At 44.7% G+C, this 25,008-nt stretch overlaps 1 protein-coding gene across 1 annotated transcript; it reads right to left on the bottom strand.

Moving 5' to 3' along the window:
• Window positions 1-5,493: 5,493 nt before the first annotated feature.
• On the bottom strand, window positions 5,494-21,364 carry CCT4 (chaperonin containing TCP1 subunit 4). Its single transcript, XM_074949532.1, has 14 exons — window positions 21,102-21,364; window positions 17,899-17,951; window positions 16,865-16,954; window positions 16,020-16,128; window positions 13,263-13,405; window positions 11,268-11,389; window positions 11,025-11,157; window positions 9,866-10,005; window positions 9,397-9,493; window positions 8,771-8,881; window positions 8,207-8,337; window positions 7,845-8,079; window positions 6,514-6,627; window positions 5,494-6,154 (listed from the first exon to the last, which is right to left on the bottom strand). Exons 1-14 carry the CDS (start codon window positions 21,220-21,222, stop codon window positions 6,140-6,142), a joined length of 1,614 nt encoding a protein of 537 aa, XP_074805633.1. The 5' UTR covers window positions 21,223-21,364; the 3' UTR covers window positions 5,494-6,139.
• Between the last annotated feature and the right edge of the window lie 3,644 nt (window positions 21,365-25,008).

Genomic DNA, 25,008 nt, shown 5'->3' on the forward strand with positions numbered 1-25,008 from the left:
ATTTTAAATTATTTTAACTCTAACATAAGAATGGCCATACTGGGTCAGACCAATGGTTCATCTAGCCCGGTATCCTGTCTTCCAACAGTGGCCACTGCCAGATGCTTCAAAGGCAATGAACAGAACAGGGCAGTCATCAAATGATCCATCTCCTGTCATCCAGTCCCAGCATCGGGCAGTCAGAGGCTCAGGGCTACTCAGAGCATGGTAAAAAGAAAAAAGAAAAGGAGTACTTGTGGCACCTTAGAGACTAACCAGTTTATTTGAGCATGAGCTTTCGTGAGCTACAGCTCACTTCATCGGATGCATAGCATATTGTGGAAACTGCAGAAGACATTATATACACACAGAGACCATGAAACAAAACTTCCTCCCACCCCACTGTCCTGCTCGTAACAGCTTATCTAAAGTGATCATCAAGGAGGGCCATTTCCAGCACAAATCCAGGTTTTCTCACCCTTCCCCCCTCCCCCCCCCAACAGACACACATACAAACTCACTCTCCTGCTGGTAATAGCCCATCCCTCTTTGAAACCTCTCTTTATAATGCGCATGATAATCAAGGTGGGTCATTTCCAGCACTAATCCAGGTTTTCTCACCACCACCACCCCCCCACACACACCCCCCTCCAAAAAGCCTTTTAAGGCTACCAGTGTTGTAACCAGCAAAACCCATCTAGTGCTTTAATGCTACCTGGTGTAGGATATAAGGATGTGCAGCAGGCTGCTAATGCCTCTACTAAGAAAATTATTAAATAGGTACCTGTATGTAGATGGATTTACCCTATAAAAAGTGTATAAGGCTCCTTTTGAAATTTTTATAGATGCCAATGAAGTGGAAGTATGCATGCACACAGACTGTAACAAAATGTTACTGAAGCACTAGATATCTTGAATGGTAATTATTAAGGACCAAGACAAAAGCACTGCTGAGCCTTAAAGGATGGCATGGTGGTGCAGTCCCCACTACATATGCTTGCAATGTGATTGTGCCAATGCTGGCAATGAAGTCTGATCAGTTAAGGAATGGGCACAGAGAGGGTGCTACCCTCTCCATTCCCATAGCTCCCTTGGTTAGAGAGCTAGTAAGAAAGTTTATTTCTGGCATCCTGCTGCCAGCTTTCATTTAATGGGACCATGGGAATGTCACTCCAGAGGAAGAGCTTGGCCCTGCCCAGCTGGGGACAGTTAATTGGCCAAAGGCCACCTGAGTAGCTCTTAAAACTTCTTCTTGCTATATGGGCTACTATAAGCACATTTGAGGAAGGGGAAATCTGTTTTAATGCTCATCCATAATAGCAACAGGGCAAGAATATGCTGTGGAGGATTCCAGCTGCACCTTTACCAGCCCCTTACTGCTGAGTTGGAATACCTCATTCTATTCCAAAAGTAGCAGCATCTGGAGCAGTGATACTGTGAAGATTATTTAAAGTAAACTTTTGAAATCCTTGCATGCCTCAAGTATAAACTCATCTCTGGAGGTAGAAGTAGTATACTAAAACTCCCTGCTCCTTTAAGTCCCCAGTGAACATTCACAAGGAAAATCCTAATTAGGGATACCCTAAAAAGAACAAAAGTAGTGAATGGATTTGAATATTGTTTAAAACTAATTGTTGGTTATACATACTCCTGTGAAAAAAGAAAAGGAGTACTTGTGTCACCTTAGAGACTAACAAATTTATTTGAGCATAAGTTTTCGTGAGCTACAGCTGACTTCATCGGATGCATTGGATACTCCTATGGGAATTCTGCACCACTGCACAATGCAGAATTTGTGCAAAATTCCATATTTCTCCCGCACAATTGGGGCTGCAGAGCTTCTGGCCACCACTAGGGGCTGCTGGACTCTGCAGAGCCCAGCTCACATTGAGCAGAGTGCCCAGTGCAGCAGGGATAGAGGCTGCACGCTCTGGCTACCAGACTTGATCTTCATTCTCCCGGAAATGGGAGAGGGCGCAGGCGACATCTCTGGCAAAGGGGGAGGATGGGCAGGGCCGCAGCACACCGTGTCCCCTGATAGACAGTAAAGCTAGGGGCTGAGGGGGAAGCTCTGGGGTTAAAGAGGGTTGTGGGTGTCTAGGTTCTGGGGGGCCCTACGCAGCCCCCTGCACCTGGAACTGGGTTGTCATAGGGATTTCTTTAACTCTACTCCTAGGGGAATCTTTTTTGTTGTCGTGTGTATTGTTGACAGGTATTTTGAAATAAATGATCAAAATAATTGAAACTGGAGTGATTATATTGTTATTTTGACAAATTAAATACACAGAATTTTAAAATAGCATGTGCAGAATTTTTAATTTTTTGGCACAGAATTCCCCCAGGAGTAAACACAGCACTAGCTGTGCATGAAAAATTTTAGTCCATTTAGAGTGTGTCCAACAAGAGGACATTCTCTAAGGGTATATCTACACGACGAAATTAGGTTGATTTTATATGTCAATTTTTAGAAACTGATTTTATAGTCGATTACATATCTCCACACTAAGCGCATTAAGTCGGCGGAGTGCATCCTCACTACCATCGACTTACAGAGTGGTGCACTGTGGGTAGCTATCCCACAGTTCCCGCAGTCTCCGCTGCCCACTGGAATTCTGAGTTAAGCTCCCAATGCCTGATGGGGCAAAAACATTGTCGCGGGTGGTTTTGGGTACATGTCATCAGGGCCCCCTCCCTCTGTGAAAGCAACAACAATCATTTTGCACCTTTTTTCCTAGGTTACCCGTGCAGATGCCATACCACGGCAAGCATGGAGCCTGCTCAGCTCACCGTACGTCTCCTGGCAGATGCAGTACTGCATTGCTACACTGCAGCAGCTCCTTGCCTTCGCGGCAGACGGTGGAGTAGGACTGATAGCTGTCGTATGTCTCCTGGGTGCTCCTGGCAGACCTCGGTGAGGTCGATCGGGGCGCCTAGACAGACATGACTATTCTCCTCTTAGAGCACCGAATGGGAGCCAGAGACTCCAGGTCATTCTCTTCTTTAAGTTTTGTCTCATGGAGATTCAGTCCTGCCTGGAATATCATGCAAGCTGGAGGCTTCTGCCTCAGGCTGCTCTCCCAGCCAGCAGCACTGCATGGTTGCACCTACCCCAGCCTACCGCTTACTCCCACGGCTCATGAAGCCTGGACAGTAGTAAGGAGCAGTTCAACTATAGGCTGAGCAAGTGCAGAATGGTGGTAGAATGTGCCTTTGGACATTTAAAAGCTCGCTGGCGCTGTTTGCTGACTAGGTCAGACCTCAGCGCAACCACCATTCCCATTGTTAGTGCTGCTTGCTATGTGCTCCATAATATCTGTGAGAGTAAGGGGGAGACGTTTATGGCAGGGTGGGAGGTGGAGGCAAATTGCCTGGCATCTGATTTTGAGCAGCCAGACACCAGGGTGATTAGAGCACAGCAAGGTGTGCTGCACATCAGAGAGGCTCTGAAAACCACTTTCATGACTGCCCAAGCTTTGGTGCGACAGTTGTGTGTGTTTCTCCTTTATGCAAACCCACCCCCTTTGTTGATTTTAATTCCCTGTAAGCCGACCACCCTCCCCCCTTTAAAATAAAGTAACTATTGTTTTGAAACCATGCATTCTTTATTAATTTTTAAAAAAAGATGACAGACAAGGTAGCCCAGCTGGGGCAGGGGGGAGGGAAGGACAAGGCCCGATTGCTTATTATACCCACCCTAAAAATCAAACTGTTTGAATGACAGCCTTCTGTTGCTTGGGCCATCCTCTGGAGTGGAATGGCTGGGTGCCCAGAGCCTCCCCCTCCACATTCTTGGGCATCTGGGTGAGGAGGATATGGAACTTGGGGAGGAGGGCAGGCAGTTATACAGTGGATGCAGCGTGGGTCTGTGCTCTTGTTGGCTTTCCTACAGCTCCAACAGATGCTTCATGTCCCTTTGCTCCCCCATTAGCCTCAGCATCACATCCTGCCTCTGCTCTTCGCACTCAATTATTTCCTGGCCTCTGCCGCTGAATACCTCCATACATTAGGCTGTGCCCTATCAGTGTGGGAGGACTGCATGAGCTTGGAAAACATGTCATCGCGAGTGCGTTTTTTTCGCTTTCTAATCTACGATAACCTCAGGGATGGAGATAAGGGGAGCAGCGTGGTGAACTCAGCAGCACAGGTGACAGTGCAGTCCCCCCAGAATCGTAGAGCGTAGAAACATTCTACGCTCTACGATTCTGGGGGGACTGCATTGTCACCTGTGCTGCTGAGTGCACCACGCTGACCGAATAGGAAATGAAATTCAAAAGTTCCCGGGGCTTTTCCTGTGTACCTGGCTAGTGCATCAGAGTTCGAAGTGCTGTCCAAAGCGGTCACAATGGAGCACTATGGGATAGCTCCTGGAGGCCAATACCATCAATTTGCATCCACACTACCCCAAATTCGACCCAGCAAGGTAGATTTTAACGCTACTCCCCTCATCAGGGAGGAGTACAGAAGTTAATTTTAAGAGCCCTTTAGGCCAACGGAATGGGGTTGGTTGTGTGGACGCTGTCATTTTTAAATCGACCTAACACGACTAAATTCGACCTAAGCCTGTGGTGTAGACCAGGCCTTAGATGGTCATGCTTTTAATATCCTCCACAGTTAGGACCAGGGCTGTCCCTAGGGGGATGCTGGGCCCAGAACACACATGCTGAGTTTCTAATCTGCCAGGGGGTGCTCCCCCTGGCTCTTCCTCCTCTCCACCCCTTCCCCCAAGGCCCCGCTTCTTCCCACCCCCGCTCCGCCCCCTCCCCTGAGCATGCTATGCCCTTGCTCCCCTCCCCTCCAGATGCTGCAAAACATCTGATCAATGGCACACAGGAGGCGCTGATTGGCAGGGCCTGCCGGTGGGCAAGTAGAAAGGCAAGATAGAAAGGTTGAATGATTAGTGAGGACTGAAATCCAGCTACATTATTGTTTTCTTAGAAAAGATTGTACTCCAGTTAATACTCCACAGGAGTCAGTAGCATCTTCCTACATCATGCTGCACTATGATAATGTGGGTAACAGTTCATTTTTGTGTAACTAATTACTACCCCCGTCATTTAATAACTATCAAATATGGAAGCTGGCTTACTGATTTACATTATTTGCTGAATGGGGATATCAGAAGCCAAGAATTGATGCTTGGTATATTTATCAACTGTTGAGCACCTACATCAAAAGGTGTTTAATATTAAGAAGTCTTAGGTTGCGCAAAGTCCTGCATAGTCAGCGTGGGATTGGTTTTGGCAGCATATTTCCATGAAGTCCAAACATGAAAAATTAGACAGAAAATACCTAAATTGGTATTTACAAGATTAAATCAGCTTTTGAATCCTGTATTAGGCTGTGTTTGGCAGGTTTATTACCAAGCTAGCATGGCAACTAATGACCAAACACTAGAATGTGGCCCTGAAATTTATTGTTAAAGAATCTCAACTAGTAAGTATTTCCGTTTGCAGTTAATGAAGGAAACTTCAGCAATTAAAAGCTAGAAGACATTGTTCTAGGTAGCTGAAGTACAGTGAAGTTTATTGAAGGGCTGTGGGCTGAGAGGAAATACACTTGCATATAGGCATGAATGGATGAAGAGACGTTTGCAGAAAGAAATGTACATTTGAAATGATAGGGCACAATACAATCCTATACTTGCCATGCACCCTAGTGGCTGTAGCAACTCCCTGGGTAAGAGAGGATGGATGTTAGTCAGGTTTTCTAGATAGCAATTACTACTGTTTTGGACACCTTTTGGAGGGGAAACAGATCTGAGGTAGTGCAGCTACTGCTAAGATTCCATAGTAAGACAATTATTTTAAACTAGAGATTACAGAAGCTAACAACTTGCACTGAAGATTTCTTATCAAAACAGGATTAGTGTGAAAGAATGTGCATGATTATTACAGAGCAAAACTGGTAAAATTTTAATTTGTTTTAGTACTACTCTGGCCAGAGTTTTTAAATGCAAAATTTCAGTTACAGAATATTGCCCCTTCATTTACAAACAAAGTTTGCCTCTTGAAACCAGAGATTTTATTAAATTAAGTTGATAAAAGTACATAAACTTAAGTGGGTTTTAGCAGAATGCTTGACATAGGAATTCTGTGAAGAAACCATACTCCAAAACTACGCCATGGTACTCTTGCCTGTACTGCCATTTCCTTTAGTCACCTTATCGAGTGTTCACCTGCAAAGATGAGTTAACATCATCAGGCATGTGGACGGGAAACAATTATCAACATCCCTCACTTTAAAGATACCACTCCACATATAATCCTTTTGTATTCTGTACATTAAACTGGCTGCTGTATTTACCAATACTTGGTTTTGGTTACTGTTTTCCCACAAGGATTGTTTCAGTTATCAGAAGACTGCTGAATTACATGTAAATGGCATAACTCCTAGGAATATAAGAGTATGAAATACAATAATGGTAAAATATTTACTTTAAATACTAATCCTTAACATAAGTGATATATCTTATTTGCAGCACTGTCATATAACATAAAACAGAACATGAAAGTAATAATCAAAAATATTACTTACCACATCATCAATCTTAAGAATACTGCGGACAGTTTCTGTAGCTAGTGTCAGCGCACTGAGAGACACCAACAGAGGCTGGACCACCAACTCCTCCAGGATATTGGAAATTCCACCCTACAGAACCAGAACTGTATCCTCAGATTGTATAAAGCAGATGCCACAAAGATGATTTAAACATACTTGTAAATTATCCCCAGTAGCCCCCCTGCCCACCACAGTTTAAAGAGAAAAAGTACTTTATTAGCAGATGGCCATATACAGTTCATTTGAACCCATTCAGTTCCCAGCAGGAATGCTGTGGTACAAAATTTATGTAGCAATACTCAGGAAATCCACTCAACACCAGATACTCGTGAAGCTATGCCCACCCAATGCTACTGTCTGGTCCAATGCCCAGGCAAGAAGCTAGACACTCCAAGCTACAGAGGAAGCAAATGGGAGGGCGTCAAAAAATAGGCCAGCTCACAGCCACAGACTGAGCAGATATTTTCCCTGGTGGCTACATCCTGTGCTCACGCATCTAAAAATGTTAATTAAAAAAGAAGTGATACCACTCGTTCTTATGGCTTAAAGAAAAAAAAAAAAACAACGAACTACTGAGAGCAACATTTCACTGGATGTCATGGCAGAGTCTGTTAATTCATCCTTTCCCTGTCCGTCCGTCCCCCCACACTCACTACAGGATTTTGAGTGCACCTGAGACTTTTAGCAGAGAAATACATTACTAACTAGCAAAGACGGCTGGAAAATACGATTTCCAACCCATGGAAAATTGATGTTTTTGGAACCAAACATTGTCCCATTTAAGACAAAGTAAAAACCTTGACATTTCTCGTTGGACAGAAATTCTGAAAAATTCCATTTCAGGAGAACCAACACAGAATTTTTTCGCATGTTGGCTGCCCATCTGGAAGATGACAAGAAGAGAGGCACCCAGGCTGCAGGAGGGCTGGGTTGCTCTGCCTCCCTGCAGATGCCAGGCAGCCTACTTAGAAGTCATCATTTCAGTTTTCCCCAACAAAACTGAAGTTCTCAGCTGGAATATTTAATTTTTTGCAAAAAGGGCATTTCCCATCAAAAAAAATTTCTGATAAGATTCCTAACCAGTTCTTCTAATTAGTCAGTTTTTAAAAACACTGGTTATCTGGTATCTTAGACCATGAAAATGCTCAATTGTTATGTTGCAATGATCTGGGAGGTTGATGAAGGACAGTTTTGGGCTACAATATGGGCAACCTTTGTCTGTCTTTATTCTCAAGTATTTTTTCCTCAAAAAAAGGACCAAACATTTTAATTTACCATCACGGATGTATAATCCTTTTGTATATTACCTTTCTGATATTAATGCCTGCTGTTTTCTCTCCTTGTGCATGTCTGTTTCGCAGCTCTGTTACAGTAGAAATAGGGTTAAGGCCTGCATTTTCAGCCAGTGTAGATGGGATGACTTCCATTGCATCTCCATATGCACGGACACAGTATGAGTCCATACCACTCAAAGTGCGAGCATACTCATTCAAGCGCAGTGCTAATTCTATCTCTGGTGCTCCACCTCCCGCAATTAGAGCTCTGGGGGAGGAAAAAGAAGTAAAATTCTATTAAAAAAATACAAGCTGTGGCCTTTGACAAATGTTTAAGTGGTTACAGTTTACTGTATAACTGGTATATGAAGCCACTACATAATAGAAAGCATTACCTTTTTTTTACTAAACAACGTATGACACACAGAGCATCGTGAATTGAACGCTCAGCTTCTTCCATAACTAGTTTGTTGGATCCACGTACCACAATTGTAACAGTTTTTCCAGGGCTTGCACAGCCTGTAATCTGTAACAAAAACATAGTTGGACCAAAAAACCTTAGGGAAATTTAAAATCTGGGACATTACTTATTAGCAGGGAACGAAAGTTATACTGGATTAAGGCCTAAGACTTGACATATTCAGTTACCTAATGGAGACTGAACTCTGGTAAACCACACCAAGTTTTCAAAGTCAATACAACCAAGTAAGCCTACTGGGACAAGGACTGTCTTTGTTGTGCATTTGCGCAGCATCTAGCATAAAGAGGGGTCCATGACTAGGGGTCCTCGGTGCTACAGTAATACCGATAATAGAAGTAAATACTGTTGCATACTACAGAAAAATCTAAAAAGTTACAGCTCTCATTCATTTCTACAAAAGGCAAGTTGTGAGGTATCTCTCCTTAAAATTATATTATCTTATAATCAGCAAGGAAAGATGTTCATTTCTGTTCCTTACCTTTATTAGCTTCCCGGAACCATTTAGGTTGACCTCCTCTGCCAATTCAGCAGATCCCAATGTATCAGCAATGAACTGATCAATGTGAGCAACTGGCTTGGTTCCAATTGTCTACAGGAACAAGTTAAACCACAAATAAAACAAGCAAAAACATACAGTTTAGCGTACTTTCTATACATTATAGTTGGTTCATAACTGCTTTAATTCAGGTTTCAGACTGGTAGCCGTGTTAGTCTGTATCAGCAAAAAGATGGGCTTTAGCCCACAAAAGCTTATGATCAAATAAATTTTAGTCTCTAAGGTGCCACAAGTACTCCTCATTCTTTTGATGCCCTACTTTTCTCCCCCCACTAGAGTCTGACCATTTGCTATTTTTCTTGGAGATAAAAGGGAATGAGAGTATAGTTAAGTCTTTTGGAGATATTTATTCTGTTTATTCGTACTGTGTGTACACACACACACACACACACAGAGGGAGGGAGGGAGAGACGATGTGTGTGTGGGGGGGTGTCACAATAATTGGGTCCACTCCAATAAAACATGGTGTTATGTCCATTTAAGTTGTATAGTAGTGATAGGGTATAGATATCCTTCAGCATAGCTATTTAAATAAAACACTTCCTTACCTTACATATAAATTCAATGTCTTCTCTTTCAATATCTTTAATCACCATGATCTTCATTTTGTTCAAGAAATGTAGCGCTAGATCACTAAGAGCATCCCTAAAATCAAGGACAATGCAAACAGTGAATGCACAACACTATAAAACCAATATTGCTAGCATGTGATTATCAGTTATAATTAGGATGTGTGTCAGAGTTAGTAATAAAAACCCACTGAAGAATTTCAGTACTGGCTTATAAAAAAGCCTACATAAAAATTGTGAAGTGGGAGGTATGTTAATTGTTCAGAGGGCGTGTGACAGAACCTCCATGCTCACTGAAAGTACAGGGGTTTCGTAGGCAACCAGTGTTTGAAATTGCCCCCCTTGATGTTAGTGTTACAATTCAGCTTATGAAGAGTACCGATGCTTTACTCCAATCTAATAGTTACTTAGTAAACAGAAGTGTTGTTTTTTCAGGCAGTTAGCATACCGTAGAATAGACTTCTGAATGAGCAGCACATTGCATCCAGCCTTTTTAATTTGTTTAACTAAGTTTAGAATGTAGGCTCTCTCTTCGCGCAATACTCTATCCATTTGAGCATAGTCAGAAACAACAATCTGGTTGTCCATCTATTAAAAGAGAAAAATATTTAATGTCTTCAAAAATTACTGAACTTAAGCTCAAATTTAAGTACATTTCTAGGTATACCATGCTGTTTCTATAATTCAGTGCAGTTGCGAAACCAAGGCAAACAAGACTGAATACACCATTGCATCCACATACATTTTAATGTGCCAATGCAAGGACTTGTGGTTTTAAGTTACAGCCTTTTACTACTACATAAGTTTAAAACTAATGGGCTTCTGATATAATTTATGGAACAGGAAAGTTATGTATTACTGATAACAGACTTAGGCTTGGTCTACACTAGAGTTAGGTTGACATAAGGCAGCTTACATGGACCTAATCATCTCAATGTCTACACTAGAATGCTGCTTCCGCTGAAGTAAGTGGCCTGCTAACTGACATCATATAACTCCACCTCCACAAGAGGCATAGCACTTATGTTCCTGTAGTTAGGGTGACACAACTTCGGCTGTTGGCTGTCATTTTTGTCAGTTTCATGGCTGCTGGGCTCACCCGAAATTGACAAGAATGTTAATTTCACTGCTGGGAGGCTCAATGCTGGGCTAAGCTGGCCCTCCCGCAGCTGTCAGCTGGGTGCCAGGCTCACAGCTGGAGCCCCCCCCCAGGGTGACAACCTGAGCTGTGAGTCCAGTGCAGGACTCAAATTCACAGCATAGAGCTCCAGCTGTGAGCCCTGACCTGCTGCTCTGAGCCAAAGACAGCCATGAAACTGATGCCAGGCTCACAGCTCAGACTGTCACCCCGCCGCTGGGTGGGGGGCTCCTGCTGTGTACCCCACACGGCTGTCCATGCCCCACTTCAGTCAGTGCAAGTGCTCCTAGTGAGGATGCGCACCACCAGCCGGAGGAGGGTAGTGTGGACACCAAGAGCCGACTGAATTACTGCGAAGGCTTCTGTAGTGTAGACAAGCCCTTAAGGGGTATATTTTTTCTTCATTGTATGATTACATGTAAATCCCCATGCACGAAGATATTAAATTTGGCAGGTCAAGCTAACTCACATCAGTCTTTGGAGCAGACAGGCAAAACTGAATGAGACCAATCTTGGCTTTTTCCACTCTAGTTACACCAGTATTCGCCAGCTTCTGAGTGAGGACTAGTCCTTCAACCAGTTCACAATCATCAATTGTTCCACTGGAAACAAGAGTAGTAAAACATGAAATTAATGTTTTAGGGAAGCAATTTTTAAAAGTTGGACAAGTTACTTTAATTAACAGAATTGCTAGATATGGACTGCTACTTACCCAAGCTTTTTAACAATTTTGACATCTCTAAGATCTACACCGCTAGCTGTAGTTGGATCAATCACCTTCATCACTGCATCCACACTCATTGGAGAAAGGAGACTAGAGTACTGAGATACCACCTAAAGGGATTTAGTTAAGATAAACTTAGTGTGAGGAAGAACACTTACAAAATTTTACCCAACTGAAAAATAATGTAATTTAGTGGCATAATCAAAATTAAGATAATACCAATTTCAAAATTACACTCGCAAGGCATTCATAATCTCATTGTTTTTCTTTTTGTGTTTATAACCCTATATAGTTTGAAAATGAAATCTGATTTTTTAATTTTTCCCCGCCAATAACTAATTTATTACTGTAGTTTTACTCGTACATGCTGGGTTACCAACAAAAGGTAGGACAATTGCTTCTGTGGTAAAAACTATGCTCAGGCCTAGCACAATGGTTCTCAATTGGGGGGATAGGCACATCAAACTTTATAGAGGGTACAGCAAGCCTTCCCACTTACTCGTGGGGTTGAACCACCACTTGAATTTGGCCTGGCCACCCCCAGTCATGACAGGGTTGGCCGGACCAAATCTGAGTGAACTGTATTGCGACCTGGAATACAGGTAGAACACTGAAGGAAACCTAAGAGCTCTGCCCCACATTTTTCTGTTGGAAAGACCACTCTTTGTCTTCAGTCATCCCCAGGAGATGCCTTTAAAATGAATTCCCTAACACACAGTGACTTGTAGAGAAAAGAAAGTACAGCCTGGGTCTGTATTATTCTTTTTTGCATAGACTCCACAGGACCCATGGGGAAAATGACCCATTTATACATCTCCTTTGCTGCCCAATGTGGACCTTCCCAAACCCCTTCCCCCTGTACAGATTCTGGCTTTGGAAAGCTCTCAGCAGGGTCCCAGGAAGGAGACTGATTGTGCCACAAAGGCAACCAACATCACTTCCACAATAGAAGGGTGAGATCTCTGCACGCAGGCCCCTCCTCTGTGCTGATCAGGGGGTGGCATGATCTCTGGCTCCTCCTCCCCCATTAAAAAAAGCAAATAAGAAAACATTTAACTTGACATAAAAGAATGGCGCATGGATTTTGCAAACAGGGTCAGAAAACAGATATGGTAGGTAAAACTTGTAATCAACTGCAATATTATTCAAATATGGAGGAAACATTTTTAAAGTAAACACTTGATTCAAAAATGTAACAGAACTACATGAAAATGGTCTTCCTAGTCTTTGCATTTAAAGGCATGGTAAACTTGAAATCTCATCTTTTTAGGGAATAGAAATAAGCTGCTTCTGGGAGCTTTCCCTGACAATCTGGAGAGTTCAGCTTAAAATGACTGTTTAAAAAAAGTTTCTCCCTTAGTGCAGTGTGAAAAACCCACATGAACAGAGAAAATAGTGTAATGGACTACACACAAGACAACGGTAAATGCTCGAAGTAAGCCAACTGAAAGAGAGGACAATTTTTTTCACTGTTCTTTCAGCTTTAGTGATCTTAGGTGTTACCTAAATATAGTAGATAAAAATTTAAAACTGAAACGTGACTAGGATTAAATTCAGTTCAGTTTTTAGGTTGCAAGTTAATGCCAATCAATTGCAGCATCATGAAAAGTCAGCTCGCTCTAGTAGACCAGGAATAGTTACTGAAATTATCTATTGTCCCAATTAATCTGGCACATATGAAACAATATAAATCACACACAAAAAAAGTCAGTACAAAGAAAACAGTCTATTTCAAAGAAGATCTGAATTCAGCTAATAAATGGATGAATTACTGGATTTAAAGATCAGTATTTATTGTTTGTATTATGGTAGCAACTAGAGAATTCATTTTGCTAAATACTATAGAAATACAGAACAAAGGGACAAATGACATGCAGAGTGAGAAAATGTATAAAACAATACCCACAAACACATACATTTAATTTACACAGAAGTTAGGCTGAATAACCCCCCATCCACCCCGACTAACTGGATAATTACTACCTTTGAATTCAGTGAAGTAGTTGCACTATTTAGCAAGGTTTCTCTGTCGCTTAGTTCAACTGGCTGTCCCATGTCGGTCAAGACTTCAATACTCTTATCCAAAGCTTTCTGGAATGACTCCGAAATGATGGTGGGATGAATTCCTATTAGAAGTTTAAATTCAAGTTTTCAGACTAATTGTTCACTTAACTTAATCATCTGATTTTCTTAAAATTTTAGAAGCTGGTTCATTCCACTTACAATACCCTTTGATTTTTGGACTGATAGTGACAAATTATCTAAAACTAACATTTCAACAGAAACAGTTTTATTATTTGTAGTTTTCTCTACTTGAATAATGAAAGTGAACTTACCTCAATTTTACTTATTAGTCCTCATGAGCCAGTACAACACATTATCTCCCCGAAGTGTTTGAAGCCCAAATACTTATATCCCACAAAACTGTATTCATTAGCTTTAAGAGGGTCATGAAAACAAAGATATTCATACTAGGTTTGTAAAACCTTTATTGTACAAAACAGAGTTTAGACCTAAGTAACCTTAACAGTAGTTCCTTTATGGTGTACCATCACCCCCAAAGGGGTTTTTCCAGACAACTTCAGGATGCACCCAATACCCCTTTGCCTTGTCACAAGGAGCTGCTTGGCTGCCAATACCGGCTGCACATCCCCTACTTCTGCTCTTGGTGGTACACACACGCTTTCTGTAAACCATACTTCTTGCTTCTAGAGAAGGAGACGAGCTTGCAGACAGTATTGCTGGCTAACACCAGCAGCTGAAGAAGGTTTAGAGAGAATGGGCAGCTGGCAGCAGTAAAGGGGGAAGAAAAGAGAGCAGAGCCTTTGGGAGGTGGGACAAGAAACGAGGCAGGACGAACAAAAATGAGAATGGCAAAATACGAAGAAAAGAAGGAAAAAAAGAGGACAGAAACTGGCAAGATGAGGCAATACTGCAGGGGATAGTGTAAGGGTACACAGGTAATAAGTCAAGATGTCAAGCACCGGGGGGCGGGGGGAGGCCGAAGGGAAGGGACGGTGCCTAGTAAGACAAGGTTGGAAATCACTGCTATAATTGCCCACTAACATGCAAACTCAATACTACTGAGCTTGAAAACAGACTTTAATTGGGATTTTTTTTTTTTTTTTTTACTGTTCTATGGTAATTTCTCCAGAGTTTCAAAGGTTTCAAGGTGATAACTGAATAATTTTATTTGAAAAATGATATTGCCATATATTTATTCTGAATTTCTCAAACAGCAAGAGAGGACAAAGGGATTTTCAGCACATTTCCGCAAGCTTACCTTTCAAAAAGGCCATGTATGTGCTTAATAACCTTGTTCCTAGCTATCTGGATACTACCCACAAATTTATGTCAGCATTTTACAAAGAGAGAGATCCAAGTGTTACCTAGAGATACTACATTAATAAGGACCATTCTAGGCTAGGTTATATTTAATAAATTTATACACACAGTCATGTACTTTTGGTATATTTGATCTATTCAGATATTTATATGGCCTTCTCATCAACACAGTATCCTTGTGCTTCACAGTCATTAATGAATTTACCACTGAAATAAGGAAGTACCATCATTCCTCAATTTATACATGCAGAACTGAGGCACAAAGATTCTAGTGATTTGCCCATGGTCACACAAAGTCATGACAAAAATTGGGAACTGAATCCAGATCTCTCCAGTCCCAGTCCACTGTTTTAACTACATCCTTCCTCTCAGATGGTAATGCAGTTCACTTCAGGTCCGACAAGTTAGTTCTGCGTTAATATAGGAGACTACTTACAAGCTTCCCCCTTTGACAATTCCAATGTGCTTATTTAATGAAGTGACTAGCCTTGCAGACCATTCCACTGTTCAGTACCAGTATCATTGGACTACTGCTTATATGCCTACTGTACTTTTGTGATAGTAGGGTTAAAAGCTGACAGGGCTCACCTGCCACCCTATGAGTTGACCTGCATGAGCACTGTTGGGGCAGAGAGGCATTGCATGACTGCCTTGTGAAACAGAGGAAAAGATCAATTCCTATTTGAGGCAAGCTTTTTTCGATTTAAGGTTTTTTGTTTGAAAAGCAAGCCTTTAAAAAAAAAATAGAGAAATTTAAAATAAAAACCATTTGTTGAAGCAAGGAATATAAAAACTGTTCTGTTCAGCCCCTACTGGATTCTTCACACAGCATCTGGTTGCTGCTGGCATGCTGTTAGCCTCACTGAATTGCTACAACAGAACTGCTAGTGCTCACAAGAATTTATACTGCTTTACACATTCGAAGTCTTTTACAAACATCAATCCTCTCAACAATCCTGTGAAATAAATATCTCTATTTTACAAACACCAGGTGATTTGCTCAAAGCCCAGCAAGAGTTCCTAGCTCCCAATTTTGGGTTAATTTCTTCATACCAGACTACTTCACCCATCATGAACTATTATCTATTAAAAATTTCATAAGGTATCTCAGCATTTTAATAGCTATACTTGATCCGTAACACTGGAAGCAGATTCAACCTCAAAAAATATGAAGCTAAATGATTTGAGACTGCCACCAGAAATAAGACATTAACAAGTACAGAAACAAAACTCTTTTGAGTTACTTTTCAAATCAGTGTTTTACCACTAAAAAGTTATAGTTAATGGACTTTTATTAACCAAAAACAAATCTTATTAAAATTCAGTTATATATATAATTAACTCTTCCAGGCATCTTCCCTTTTCGATTTATTAAAGCCAACCAGTAAAACATACCCTTCTGAAGAAGTCTGGAACATGCATCCAAGAGAGCACCAGCAATAACAACAACAGATGTGGTGCCATCACCAGCTTCAATATCTTGTGCCTTGGACAGCTCTACCAACTAAATGAAGACAGTTTGAGAACTTGTGACATGATTTATTGGAACCAGTTAATTAAGTACCCGTGGTGCATAAAAGTAACAAGAAAAAAAAATATACTATTCCACTGGAGATTGCTTAAAGAGTGGTTTTACTTATTAACTTTAAATATACAGACTGGTTCCTCCTTAATTTTGTGCGTATATATATTTTTTCCATGGTTACAAAAGTTACACATACATATTATATCCCACTTATACCTGTGTATAAGCAAAATAGAACATAACATGTTCTATGAGGTCCTTGCTTCTTGACTGACCAGCAACACTGCTCATTTATACAGGCACTGTCCCAAAGTTATACTTTAACCCATGACATTACGACAGGGATTAGAGTAAGGATTCCTAGTTTACTGTCAGTTAAATCAGAATCTAAGAATCCTCCCATAAACCACTGTTGCGCAGAATACATAAAGCTTAATTATTGCATTACACTCAAACCATCATTTGAAGTTTGGATTTTTAGGCTGTCCCCACCCCCAAGATCCATGTAAAGAGCATCAAGGTGAGAACTTCAGTGCATTACAGACTTGCTGTGCTGCAACACCAGTGTACTTGAGTGCCCTGCAGCTTTCTAGAACCACACTTATCCTCTCCTCGGCTCCATGAACACCCTGAATTAATCTGGTGCCTCCTTAGATTTTTCTGCCAGCCAGGTTGGGATATACTGGTTTACAGGTTGAAATTAAAAGTTATTTACCATTTTGGCTGCAGGATGTAGAACCTGCATTTGTTTCAGAATAGTTGCACCATCATTTGTAATCATCACATCTCCTTTACCATCTTGAATCTGGAAAAAGAAAACCCACAACATACTTATCACTAAGGCTGAGAGTTTGTCAAGGTCGTCACGGATTCTGTGACGTCTGCAGTGGCCGGTGCGCCTGGATAGGGGACCGACTAGCAGCTCGAGCAGCCCCTGGGCCAGTCGCACCGGCTGCTGCTGGGGCAATATCCGGCCACCCCGCCCACACCAGAAGCAGGAGTTTGGGTGTAGAAGGGGGCAAGGGGCTGGGGCACGGGATGGGGTGAGGCGGGCTCTAGGTAGTGCTTACCTTGGGGGGCTCCCCGGAAGCTGCAACATTCCCCTCCCTCAGCCCCTAGGTGGAAAGCGTGGCCAGACAGCTCTGTGCATTGCCTCCACCTGCTGGTACCGCCCCCCACTGGCTGCGGTTCCTGGCCAATGGGAGCTGCGGAGCCATTGCTCAGGGCATAGTACAGAGCTGCCTGGCCACACCTCTGCCTAGGAGCTGACTGAGGGGGCTGTTGTTGCTTCTGGGGAGGCGTGGAGCTGGGTAGGGAGCCTGCCCCAGCCCTCTTGGGCCACCCCCCTCCCCCAAGATTTAGTCAGGGTATATAGTACAAGTCATGGACAGGTCACGGGCCGTGAATTTTTGTTTACTGCCCATGACCCGTCCATGAGTTTTACTAAAAATACCTGTGACTAAAATGTATTCTTACTTATGACCTTAGATGCAGAAGACATTTTTTAACATTAAGATCTATAAAACATTTGATGTTCCCTTTAAACCAAAGGACTTCTTACTACGATTAAAGTTTCAATATAGTACCTTTTCCAACAATAATCATCAATATATGTTTATGTAACTAGAAGTTATCTTGATGATTAACAAATATAAAAAAAAGGGAAATTATTCTTGTAAAAAACTCTTGACATTTGCTTAAGTATTTATAATTGGTTTTAAAAATAATGAGACGTGAATCAAAGCTTACCATTTTATCCATTCCTTTTGGTCCAAGGCTTGTTCTAATAGCATCAGCAACCGCTGAAGAGGGAGTGAAAATGAGATGCTTTTACGCAACAGTCACTGACATTCAGCTTTAAATTAAAACTGGTAAATGCTAAGGAAATTTACAAAAACTATAACAGTCTGAACATAATCAGTTCTTCTGAACAGAAATGGACAGAAAACTCTGACAAACTCTCACATGGAGCCATTTAGTTCCACTTTATTAAAAGTCTTACTGGTTTATTAAAAGTCTGAAAAACTTACTGATATGGCATAAATACAATTCGGAAAAAATAAAGTGTATGGCTTTCATGGTTGATTCCAACACCTGGGCCTTGTCTACACTACAAAGTTTTGTCACCAAAAGCTGTCTTTTGCCTACAAAACAGGGGTGTACACACTACAAAGCTACCTTTGGCGGCAAAACTCTGCTCTCTTGCTGCCAAATTAAAACCACCTCCATGAGAGGCAAAGCTTTTTGCCGCAAAGTTAAAGCGACAAAGTGTCAGCGTAGACGCTGCTGTTTGTTTTGTCCACATAACTGGCTTCCACCAATATCACACAATGCCTGCCCTGCTCACTATTTTGATCTCTGCTGCCCTGCAGGCATGTGCCCCTCCCCTTTCAAAGCTCTGGGAAGTATCTGACAGCTGAGCATGCTGCTGCATTTGGGAAACAAAGAGCAAATCATTAGCATGGAATGCTCCTGTTCTGTCCTGCACTAAGAACACAGGGGTAGGCAGACTGCTGCTGCAGGGAGCAAGGGGGGGAAAGAGAGGGAAGACTGCTGTGTTGCTTTGACATTCCTCAGCACAGAGAGCTCCCAGAGCTGCTCAGGATGCTGCCAGAAGCTGAGGAGGCTGTAGGAGAGCCAGAGGGAATCACAGAGCCATAGGCAGGCAGAACGAGCTGTCTGGGACAGGTGTGCAGAGCAGAAGTGGGGCTGACATGAGGGCTCGCCCTCCCCCAGGATAGATTGGCCAGCCTGCAGTCTCCCCTGTCCCAGACATACCCTCCTCTCCCACATACTTAAATTGAAAAAGCAGCTGACAATCTACTAGGATGCCCCTGAAACGATGGGATTGAGAAACGGGGATCATGTGAAGCTGTACCTGCCCCAAGAGGCATTGCAAACCCTTCCCAAAGCAGCCTGCGGCCAGCTGCACAGTGGGATAGCTACTACAGTGCAGCTTTCTGTGTTGATGCCACAGCTGTTAGTGTGGTGCTCTGCCGACACAAGCAGCTACTGTGGACATGCAACAGTGCTTTTAATTAAAGAGGCATAACTTTTACCGACAAAACTTTGTGGTGTAGACAAGGCCCTGGAACGTGGTAAACACAATCAACAGCTGATTATTTAAGGTGGATAGAAAGCTGGCTGGATTGTCAAGCTCAACAGGTAGCGATCAACGGCTCGATGTCTAGTTGGCAGCCGGTATCAAGCGCTGGCCCCAGTGGTTGGTTCTGGGGCTGGTTTTGTTCAACATCTTTATTAATGATCTGGATGATGGGATGGATCGCACCCTCAGCAAGTTCATAGTTGATACGAAGCTGGGGGGAGAGGTAGATACGCTGGAGGGTAGAGATAGGGTCTAGAGTGACCTAGACATATTGGAGGATCGGGCCAAAAGAAATCTGACGGGGTTCAACAAGGACAAGTGCAGAGTCCTGCACTTAGGACGGAAGAATCCCATGCACCGCTACAGGCTGGGGACTGACTGGCTAAGCAGCAGTTCTGCAGAAAACGACCTGGGGATTAGAGTGGATGAGAAGCTGGATATGAGTCAGCAGTGTGCCCTTGTTGCCAAGAAGGCTAACGGCATATTGGGCTGCATTAGTAGAAGCACTGCCAGCAGATCGAGGGACGTCATTATTCCCCTCTATTCAGCACTGGTGAGGCAACATCTGGGGTACTGCGTCCAGTTTTGGGACCCCCCAATACAGAAAGGATGTGAACAAATTGGAGAGAGTCCAGCAGAGGGCAACGAAAATGATCCGGGCTGGGGCACATGACTTACAAGGACAGGCTGAGGAAACTGGGCTTGCTTAGTCTGCAGAAAAGAAGAGTGAGGGGAGATTTGATAGCAACTACCTGAAGAGGGGCAGGGGGTCCAAAGAGGATGGAGCTCGGCTGTTCTCAGTGGTGGCAGATGACAGAACAAGGAGCAATGGTGTCAAGTTGCAGTGGGGGAGGACTAGGTTGGATATTAGGAAATACTATTTCACTAGTAGGGTGGTGAAGCACTGGAATGGGTTACCTAGGATGGTGGTGGAATTTCCATCCTTAGAGGTTTTTAAGGCCCAGCTTGACAAACCCCTGGCTGTGATGATTTAGTCAGAGTTGGACCTGCTTTGAGCAGGGGGTTGGACTAGATGACCTCCGGAGGTCTCTTCCAACCCTAATCCTCTATGATTAAATGAAGTATTTTAAAATCTAATGGGGGTCCGAACGATATAACGTGCCACACAGGCTTAAAAACGCTGAATGGTTTCACTGGTCTGATAGTGGATTACAATGCATGTATTTTGACCAAAGCTTGTGTCAATTGCCAACTATAGCGTTATTCTCCACCAGCTTCTGGTGCTGGCACCACAACAATTACTACATTTAAAAAAACAAAGAAAAACCCACTAGTATACCGCGGGGTGGGGAGAAGACTCTCTTCCCAACAGAAAAGGCCCATGCTGTGTTCACTAAAGGGAAGAAACGGCCCAGCGGCTGTGCCTGAAGCGGTCAGGCCCACATGAACAGGAAAACCGTACACAATGATAGAGCAGAACCAGAGCAGCCTGGGGAGCGCTGAGCCAGCCTGACAGCGGAGGGCCCCGACTGCTCCAAAACCCGCTCACAATAAAGGCATCTGGCCCCGCCGGCGAGAGAGGGGCAGGGTCCGTGTGATGGAGTCTCTTCCCCTCCCCCCCCACCCATGACGATGGGGCTGAGGGGGGTCAGCGACTGTAGGAAGAAGCCGCCGCCTCCTATTCCCCGCACAGAAGCAGGAGGAATGGGACAGCGAGCGAGTCTGAGCCCCCCCCCCCGCTGTGAGCTGGGGGAGAAAGATTTCCTCAGTCTCCTTCCTTCGCCAGGCCAGGCCAGGCCGCTCCCACCCCAGGCCGAGCCGCGCCCCCGCCCCGCTCCAGCCTCTCCCGGGCCAGGCCGCTCTTCCCCCGCCGGGAGGGCCGCACCTTTGCCTGCGGAGATGTTGCTGAAGCGGATCTGCGCGGGCTTGTCCCGGTCCTGGTAGGCGCCTCTTTTGCGGCCCCCGTTGCCGCCCGGGAAAGCTCTGGACCCCGCGTTCTCCGGCATGGCGACTCCTCCGCGCCCCGCTGCTTCTGAGCTCCGGATGGAGACGGATCACCCTGGCCCACCCGCACTAACGATCCCCGCCGCGAAGCTTCCAGAACGCGCCGCCTCAGCCTCGCCGCTTTTCAGGGCCGGCAAGAGACAGGGGGGAGGGGCCAGGTTGGCGCTGCGCGTGATGTCATCGGGGACGCGCCTCGCCCGCGTGTCCTCGCCGGCTGGGGGCGGAGGCATTGTCTGCGCGAGGCGAGGGGTGGGGTGGGGTGGGGTGGGGCTGGCGCCGCCATCTTGCGAGGCAGGGTTTCCAAGCCCGCGATGTCACAGCGAGCGGAGCACTGGTCTCAGAAGGAGCGGCTCGTGCGGAGTGGGCGGGGCTAGAGGGGGATCTCTTAGGAGCGGCCCGAGACTGGGCGGTCGAGGGGCGGACCGGAGCCGTCTGTTTTGGGGCCATCCTGGGGGGCGGGCCATGGACCCCCGGGCCTGGAGCAGCAGCTGGGGGTCCTCCTGCCCGATCGGGCCGCTGAGGGGAGTGTTGCGCTCGCGCTTGTCCTTGCAATCCTGAGCCCCTCAGCCTTCCCTGGCTGTGGCAGCCCCGCTCGGCCTGCAGAGCTGGCGGTGACCGTTAGTGCTGGAGACCCTCTGCAGACCCCTCCCTCGAGGTTACAGTCTTAGGCCCCAGTTCTGCAAACTCTTATCCACCGCAAAAAGAAAAGGAGGACTTGTGGCACCTTAGAGACTAACCAATTTATTTGAGCATAGTGAGCTGTAGCTCACAAAAGCTTATGCTCAAATAAATTGGTTAGTCTCTAAGGTGCCACAAGTCCTCCTTTTCTTTTTGCGAATACAGACTAGCACGGCTGCTACTCTGAAACCTGTCACTATCCACTGCAGTGAGTTTTCACAAACCCCACTGAATTCCCATTCGCAGTAGGTGGAGTGCAGCAAGTGAGATTTATTTTTGTAGCACATCTACAGCAAGAGACTGCGTCGCGGATTCTCAGACTCTTGGTACCCTAGATGCCCTGTTTAAAATATATATTTAAAAATGTATCCTTGATTATTTACACAGCACAATATCTCACTGTACGCTGGGGAGCCAATCCACCAGCCAGGGAGGTGGAATCCCCCTCCATACAACACCACACTCAGGACTTCCATTAATGAAGATGCAAAGCAACCGATAACGGTAAACAGTATCACTATCCCATGGAGGCTTCATATCTCTTCCCAGCTGAGGTTTCCCCCACAACCAGCTCCTGGTCCCTGCAGATATCTTTCTCAGGCTTTTCCACAGCCCCGTCACTACCAATTAAGGGTGACCAACGCAGCCTGAGCACCTGCTTCCCCCCATCCCCCGCGGAGGGTCCGGGCTGCGCTCAAGGCCTGTGGGGCCACAGAGGCAGCAGCTTTGGGGGGGCCCACAGGCCCAGAGCGACCTGGGGGATTAGCGGGGGGCCTGGCGCCGGCATCAGGAAGCAGAACGACCTAGCCCGCTCTGCTCCCCCTGCCTCAGCTGTGTTGCTCAGGGGAGGGGGCTTGGGGGAAGGGGTCTTCCACCCCGCGCACTCACCGGCACCGGGAGCCAGCGGAGTGTGATGGGCTGGGTTGCTCTGCTTCCCGCCACCGCCGGTGAGTGCCGGGGTAGGCCTGACCCCTACTACCAGCGCCAGGCAGGGGTGGAGGGAGTTGTCCCAGGCCCTGCACCCCCCTAGGAACATCCCTGCCCCTTGCAGTGGGCGCACCCCACAGGGGGGCCAGCTGGGGGATGGGGCTGGCTGCCGGTGCTGCCGCATGCGAAGCACACAGCTGCGTAGGGCCCCAAATTTTGTGGTGCCCAACGCAGCTGCATATTCTGTGTATGCCTAAGGACAGCCCTGCTTTTCCACCTGACAAGTGCAGAAAGCCAAGTCCTTTCTTGATCCTGGTGCTGCCGTCTGTTGCCATGAAGCCATATGTGCAATTTGTGGTAGGACACATGACTAGGAGCAGGTATGTGACCTAAAACTAAAGATCTGAATTTTAAAGGGCTGAGCGGGGACACTAGGCACACTGGGCCTATTTGAACCTAAAGGGGCTCCACAAGAAGCAAGGACTAAACATGTCCACAAAAAGAAAAGGAGTACTTGTGGCACCTTAGAGACTAACAAATTTATTTGAGCATAAGCTTTCGTGAGCTACAGTTCACTTCATCGGATACATGCAGTGGAAAATACAGTGGGGAGATTTTATATACACAGAGAACATGAAACAATGGGTGTTACCATACACACTGTAAGGAGAGTGATCAGGTAAGGTGAGCTATTACCAGCAGGAGAGAAAAAAAACCTATTGTAGTGATAATCAATGTGGGCCATTTCCAGCAGTTGACAAGAACGTGTGAGGAACAGTGCGGGAGGGGACGGGGATGGGAGGGGGGAAAATAAACATGGGGAAATAGTTTTACTTTGTGTAATGACCTATCCACTCCCAGTCTCTATTCAAGCCTAATGTAATGATGTCCAGTTTGCAAATTAATTCCAATTCAGCAGTCTCTTGTTGGAGTCTGTTTTTGAAGTTTTTTTGTTGAAGAATTGCAACTTTTAGGTCTGTAATCAAGTGACCAGAGAGATTGAAGTGTTCTCCAACTGGTTTTTGAATGTTATAATTCCTGACGTCTGATTTGTGTCCATTTATTCTTTTACGTAGAGACTGTCCGGTTGGCCAATGTACATGGGAGAGGGGCATTGCTGGCACATGAAGGCATGTATCACATTGGTAGATGTGCAGGTGAATGAGCCTTTGATGGTGTGGCTGATGTGATTAGGCCCTATTATGGTGTCCCCTGAATAGATATGTGGACACAGTTGGCAACGGGCTTTGTTGCAAGGATAGGTTCCTGGGTTACATTACATACATTACATTACATTACATCCATTACAATCTACATACCACACAGACTATGTTGACAGCTTGTGCCCCACGTTCTCAAAGAAACTGCGGAACCACCTGATCAACATCCTCTACAGCAAACAGGGAAAGATAAAGAATGAGCTCTCAAAAATGGATACTCTCATAAAAAAACAACCTTCCACACAAACTTCCTCGTGGCTGGACTTTACTAAAACTAGACAAGCCATTTATAACGCACACTTTGCTTCTCTACAAAAGAAAACACACTTTGCTTCTCTACAAAAGAAAAAGGACACTAAACTTTCTAAACTACTACATGGCACAAGGGGCCACAGCAATGGTTCCCTCAACCCACCCAGCAATATTGTTAACCTATCCAACTATACTCTTAGCCCAGCAGAAGCAGCTGTCCTATCTCGGGGCCTCTCCTTCTGCCCCTCCACCCCCACGAACATGATACAGTTCTGTGGTGACCTAGAATCCTATTTTCGACGTCTCCGACTCAAGGAATATTTCCAACACTACCTCTGAACAACATACTAATCCACAGAGACCTCCCTACCAACACTACAAAAAGAAGGATTCTAGGTGGACTCCTCCTGAAGGTCGAGACAGCAGACTGGACTTCTACATAGAGTGCTTCCGCCGACGTGCACGGGCTGAAATTGTGGAAAAGCAGCATCACTTGCCCCACAACCTCAGCCGTGCAGAACACAATGCCATCCACAGCCTCAGAAACAACTCTGACATCATAATCAAAAAGACTGACAACGGAGGTGCTGTCGTCATCATGAATAGGTCAGAATATGAACAAGAGGCTGCTCGGCAGCTCTCCAACACCACTTTCTACAAGCCATTACCCTCTGATCCCACTGAGAGTTACCAAAAGAAACAACAGCATTT

Source organism: Natator depressus, chromosome 3 (genome assembly GCF_965152275.1).
Source record: "Natator depressus isolate rNatDep1 chromosome 3, rNatDep2.hap1, whole genome shotgun sequence".
Classification (NCBI taxonomy): domain Eukaryota; kingdom Metazoa; phylum Chordata; order Testudines; family Cheloniidae; genus Natator; species Natator depressus.

What these genes read in the sequence shown, in the direction of transcription:
- CCT4 (XM_074949532.1), bottom strand. Translation starts at nt 21,222, where the DNA reads ATGCCGGAGAACGCGGGGTCCAGAGCTTTCCCGGGCGGCAACGGGGGC. An exon ending in CAACATCTCCGCAGGCAAAG is followed by an intron (nt 17,952 to 21,101) that starts GTGCGGCCCTCC and finishes CTCCCTCTTCAG; the next exon opens with CGGTTGCTGATGCTATTAGA. An exon ending in ACATTGAATTTATATGTAAG is followed by an intron (nt 8,882 to 9,396) that starts GTAAGGAAGTGT and finishes TTGTTCCTGTAG; the next exon opens with ACAATTGGAACCAAGCCAGT.